General features: G+C 34.6%; 1 protein-coding gene across 1 annotated transcript; it reads right to left on the bottom strand.

Annotated features, from left to right (window-relative positions):
- Nucleotides 1-304: 304 nt before the first annotated feature.
- LOC123897398 (probable 1-acylglycerol-3-phosphate O-acyltransferase) lies at nucleotides 305-4,946 on the bottom strand. The gene is made up of 9 exons (XM_045948002.1): nucleotides 4,529-4,946; nucleotides 3,783-4,019; nucleotides 3,391-3,437; nucleotides 3,135-3,253; nucleotides 2,870-3,030; nucleotides 1,271-1,380; nucleotides 1,056-1,155; nucleotides 705-828; nucleotides 305-587 (listed from the first exon to the last, which is right to left on the bottom strand). Exons 1-9 carry the CDS (start codon nucleotides 4,663-4,665, stop codon nucleotides 462-464), a joined length of 1,161 nt encoding a protein of 386 aa, XP_045803958.1. The 5' UTR covers nucleotides 4,666-4,946; the 3' UTR covers nucleotides 305-461.
- Between the last annotated feature and the right edge of the window lie 655 nt (nucleotides 4,947-5,601).

Below are 5,601 nucleotides of genomic sequence, written 5' to 3'. Positions count from 1 at the left end.
GATTCATTTTCAAATATCCATTCACCCACCTCTTTTAACTCCATTTCTTTCATCATTCGAGCAAGTCCCCAAGCAAAAACAGCAGGGACAATTGGTAAAAAGTACTACTAGCAAGTAGTAGTAACTTATTAACCAGGACAAATTCTGTGGGAATTCTGATTGTGTGGGGACTGGGGCCTCACAAAAAATCAGAAGATATTTTTCTCCTGAAAAATATTTGAGCTTAAATTACAAGTGAGTGACCCATTCACATTTCACAGCATAGTTTTGTTGCATTTGTGCAACAAAATTTTACGAGAATATGTTACTGTAATGAAAGTTCTCCTACAAATCATTTTATTGAAATTACAACAGTAAGTTCCACTTTACTGAGAAACAATGCACGGGCTTCATTAAATTATGAAATTTCATTGGTGAAAAAATAAAAAATAATATACACAGGATCGATGCAAAATTCTATCCTATGCAGAGGACAGCCCTTCAGGAAGAGATTCATTGTCCGGATTTGGTGTAAGAAACCTTCGACAAGCATATAGCACAGCTGAATGGAAGCCACTTGGGTTGTCGATGAACACAAAATGTCCGGCCTGCAACAAAAGTAATTAACTTTGTGGTTCTAATAATAATAAAATTACTTTATTTTCTTTTTCTTTTTTTTTTTTTTGAGGGGGGGGGGGGGCGGGGGGTAATGATGAAAATAATACCTGAGGGACCCTGATAATTTCACACGGAACCTTCATCTGCTTGCGAGCTTCTTGGGCACCTTCATAATTCATCCAATCTTCAGTACCATATATGAATGTGGTGGGCACCTTCCACTCTGGAGCACTGCAACAAAGTGATGTAGGATAAAACATTACACCCGAAGTCAACAATATTATTAATTATCAGGTAAATGGGGACTCCATATTTGAAACTAGAGGTTAAATCTTAACAAGACATTGGTTAAAAACAGCCATGTGGCATGATTATTAAGTCGGGAAGACATTCGTCTGAACTCAGAATACATTTTCTTAACAAAACAGTATCTGATGGGAAGAGAATGATCGTCAAACCTGCGAAGAAGGGGCATCCTAGCAAATGCTCCAAATGCAAAAATATATTTTAAACACAGCTCTCCACTAGCTTTGGCCGCCAATGTATGATAAACATAATCTTCAATAGATAGAAAAACAAATTAGTTTCACCAAAAAAAAAAAAAACAAATTAGATTCACCAAAAAAAACAAAATTAGAATTAGAATACATATTTATATATCAATTTGCCATACCTGTTAGCAAACTTGATTCCTCGTCAGTCAGTTTTTGCCCGGTTGAACGTGTACCAAACCTAGCACTTGTATATTTGCGGACCATGTTAGGACCCCAAGGACCAAAACCTCTGCCAAAACAAATGCATAAAAAATCTTAATAAAATCAATAAAATAAGGAAAATGCTAACAAAAAAGTAAATTTTGTATTAAAAATAACATTATTTTAAAAAGTTGACTACACAAATTCCAAAACAACTTCATCATATTTGATTTCTTAACTAGTTCCCTAGTTAGCATGCCCCATAACTACTGTTGCTGTGCAGAATGGTGATTCCATTTTATACTTTATTCTATAGAGTAAGTATTCTCATGTTTGTTGGCCAAAAAAACATGTAATGGTGATTCCTTTCCATGGCTCATTCCACAGAAGCAGAAATGACAATTCCTTAACCATGATATTGGGATCAAATGGTTAATGAGCTCCCCCTAGGACGTATTGTTCAGGAGAACCCGAGTTCGATTCCTGGTGGAAACAATTCTTGGCCAGGCTTTCCTAACCTCGCGGCTGAACTCTAGATTACCGTGGCCTCTTCCCCTGGGAACCAGAGAGTTAATAAACAAGGAAAATAAAAATGACAATTCCTTCCCAATAGGAAGAGGATTGGTGATTCGATGCTCAGTGGATAATATTTAATTATGTGGTTTATAAATTTGATATCAGAAGTAGCATAAAGCGAATGCAAACTTTTTCCCCGAGTAGAATAATGACTCCATCCCCTCTTCCCCACAATTTACAATCCCATATTTGATTTGAGTACTAACAATGGAAAGTGATTTGCAACCGAAGCAGCGAGCTCCTTCTGCTTGTAACCATAATAAGAGAAAAAAGGACATGGTACCATACAGCTCTTGCCATGGAAGAATCCAACAACGGGGATCTTTTACAGGCAGTTTTACCACTTGTGACCTCTTAGTCACATGGAGGCAAATCCAAGTCTTCACTCATTGATTAAGCCAGGGGTCTCATTCTATAGTATAAAAGTTCTTCCAAAATGATTCCATCCATGACTTTAGAATTAGTAATAATAACTCATTGGTAATGAAAAGAACTTGAGTCAATATGCCGGTCTACTTCGGTGATAAGGAAATTATCAAATAGATATTAACTAGAACTCATTAGTAATCAAGATAATTTAAGTCAATATGCCAGTCAACTTCAGTGATAAAAAAATTACAAATACATATTAAAGGAAGTCCGGCAATATGAACTTTCATTTCAAAGAAAACTTATTTTAAATTTTAAGATTTGGTGAGTATGAGCATCCAGTTGCCACGACAGATATTCTAGTTAAATAATCAGATGAAATAATCAAACAATTTTTCAGAAGCCTGAGATAGTAAAAGAGTCTACAGTATCAACAAACTGAGGTTATACCAAGGGAGGTACAAGAAGCAAATATAATAAGGGAAAATGGTATATTTTCTAACGAACATAAGCCTCATTATAAACAAAAGTCTACACAAGCATCACAATTCACAAAGCACCTTAAACTGTCTGATTAAAAAAATTGTGCCAACTTATCATACGATGCTAAAAATCGGACACAGTAGTCTTACCTGACAATTTTTTGAGGTGTAAAATTAGATTCCCATAGATGGTTCAAAACTGCTCCCTTCCATGTTGCTCGAAACTTTGTAACAAACTCAGTCTTTGGATCTGTTTCTTCTGTAAACCCAGCAGGTCCCACCAAAATTAAGTGCTGTACATGCTCAGGGTGCTATATTCAAATGAATAACATATACATCAGACCAATTGGTAGAGGAAAGTTAAGAAGTCGGTAGTATTTATCATTTTATTGCAATGCAGCATCGGACTACTCACCTTGAGCGCATATTTGGAAGCAACATAACCGCCAAAAGAATGTCCAAGTAGTATAAAATTGCTCAGATTTTTGGCTTTTCTCCATTCCTCAAAAGAATCAATGAACCATGCCTCAGTTTCTGCAAGATCAACAATAAATTTTAAGTAGGTATACAGTGACCTTAAAGTTGAGCAACACGGTAAAACTCTTAAATTTCAAATCAACTGTAGCATCACATTCTGTCTGATGACACTGTAAGCATAATTTTTAACTAACCTTCAGTACTTCTGCATGTGAAATCAGGCCTGCTTGATCCACCCCAACTGTCAAATAATACAAGTTTCATGGTCAATAAGTAAAATATACATGCCTCTATTTGATAATGCCTCTTGCCTTAAAGGACTGAAACAACATACCTAGTAAAATAACTAAGTAAGCTCAAGAAGCACTCACTCTCACTCATTTCAGTTTCCTTCAAACATAAAGTGTATATTCCAAATCCAGTCTTGAAAGATTACATCGTAAGTAAAAAAAAAGATTGAAATACAACAAATTGTTGAACAAGTTTGTTCTTATATATATCCAATTCACTATTATTCTCCTACAACAGAATGAAGCATAAGACATATCTCTGAAAAGTAGGATTTAGTAGCATAATAATAACTCACCCAAGTTGATCAACAGCAATGATTCTGAAACGAGAGGCTAGAGCGTCAAAATTGCGAAAGAAGAAACCTTGGGAAGCAGCATATCCATGAACCATAACAAGCGTAGGAGCATCAGGTTTACTGTCAAAAGTAACAGTGTTGAGAAACCGCGGCTCATCACTCGATGAACGGAACCATCTTACTTTCGACCCAGGAGGACCAGAACCTATATTAACACGCTCTTGAACATACCCAGTCCTGCCAAACAATGATAAAACATCCAAATTAGTGCATGTTTGGTTTGAACTTGGCAAAATACATTTAGAGCAAAAGCACTTTTTCATAGGCAAATGAACTCTGACATTATGTTTCGTGCACTCTTTAAGTTAGTTAGCCAAACTAAGTTCGACTTCAAACATATTATTGAATACACGTGTAAAATAACTGTGTAAACTGTAAACTTTACACAGATAGTGTATAGAAATTAAACTCTTTTTCATTCTCTTTTTCTGTTTAAGAGGTTTCATTTACCATTTTACCCTATACATCTTACTGTAAAAGACATTCAATTATTTGTAATTACACGTTCGATCAAACTTAATTGTACAAAATAAGGTTTAATCAAACGTAATTTTGTAAAATTTAATCCAAATAATATGAAATTATATATAATTACAATCCATTTCAAGCTCTAAATGAAATAGATTAATGACGAAGAATTGAAGATAATTTAGGGTTTAGAAGCGTAAGAGAAAAATTGAAATTACTTGATAATGGAGAGAAGGCGTTTCTCGGCGGCGATGATGTGATCGGTAGAAGTGGGAATCCAACGGAGTGAAGACCAGAAGCTTTTTTTAGATTTGGAAGATGAAGCGACGTCGTTTTGGCTAATTTCTTCGGCCATTTTGAATGAGCGGCGTTACCGTAGATTCGATTCTAAATTTGTCAGGATGATAGATATCAATAGATTGCGTACCACGCTATCCTAAAACCTTCTCAAATTGAAACTTAAGAAGACCAAACGTAATTAATTTAATCAACGCGTAGCTTTGAATTTGTGATAAAAAAATAAAGTTAATTTATTTTGACAATCGTCGACAAGTAACTGCTTACGCAGGCAGTGACGCCAACTATGGCGGTCGTAACAGAAGAATTAGTACTGCTGGTATATGGGAAACTTGGAATATAGTCATTTTTTCAGTCCAATCAAATACTTAGTATTTTTTTTCTTCATAGATTCGACTCATAAAAATGTCAACATTATAGGTAAAAAAAAATGTCAAAATTGTTGGGTCGGAAGAGTAATCAGATTCGAGGCTTTATTCTCCACTTTATACGTGTGAAAGAAAAATAAATAAACACTAGTATCTTTAAGAAATATCATGTGGTATTGGTTTGAGATCTGAGAGTATGTTTCTCCTTCTTTTTGGTGCCAATTTGATTGGATTAATTTAGTTTATTCAAAACAAGTATTTTTAAGAAAAATAATTCAATTTTTTTGAGAGATAATAATTCAATCTTTTTTATTACATTAATAACTCGATTTTTGAGCTTTAGGAAAAAAATATCTTAGGCAAATAATGGAGTAAATTTTTATGTTGATTCATAAATTCTTACTAATAAAAATTTGTATTTTTAGCCAACACAGTGTGACACAAAGTGGTAGATAGTTTAGTCCCTTAACTATTTGGTTCTGGGTTCCTTCCTCGACTGGTGCATACGAAGAAGCACTTGTTAGGAGAGGTAACCCTTAAATGAATTTCAGTCAACTTAATGGGACTAGTTTATGCGGTTGCGCACAGATGATACTTTTGATTTATCAAAAACAAATTATATCTTT

This window comes from Trifolium pratense, linkage group LG7 (assembly GCF_020283565.1).
Source record: "Trifolium pratense cultivar HEN17-A07 linkage group LG7, ARS_RC_1.1, whole genome shotgun sequence".
Classification (NCBI taxonomy): Eukaryota; Viridiplantae; Streptophyta; class Magnoliopsida; order Fabales; family Fabaceae; genus Trifolium; species Trifolium pratense.
The sequence above is the reverse complement of the archived record's forward strand: the minus strand, read 5'-3'. Positions and strand labels throughout refer to the sequence as shown.

Bases quoted from the DNA above. Each gene is read 5' to 3' on its own strand.
- LOC123897398 (XM_045948002.1), bottom strand. From the start codon at position 4,665: ATGGCCGAAGAAATTAGCCAAAACGACGTCGCTTCATCTTCCAAATCT. The intron at 3,438-3,782 runs GTGAGTTATTAT...ATTATTTGACAG, and splicing joins ATTGCTGTTGATCAACTTGG to TTGGGGTGGATCAAGCAGGC. The intron at 3,031-3,134 runs GTGAGTAGTCCG...ATTTGAATATAG, and splicing joins CTTCCAAATATGCGCTCAAG to CACCCTGAGCATGTACAGCA.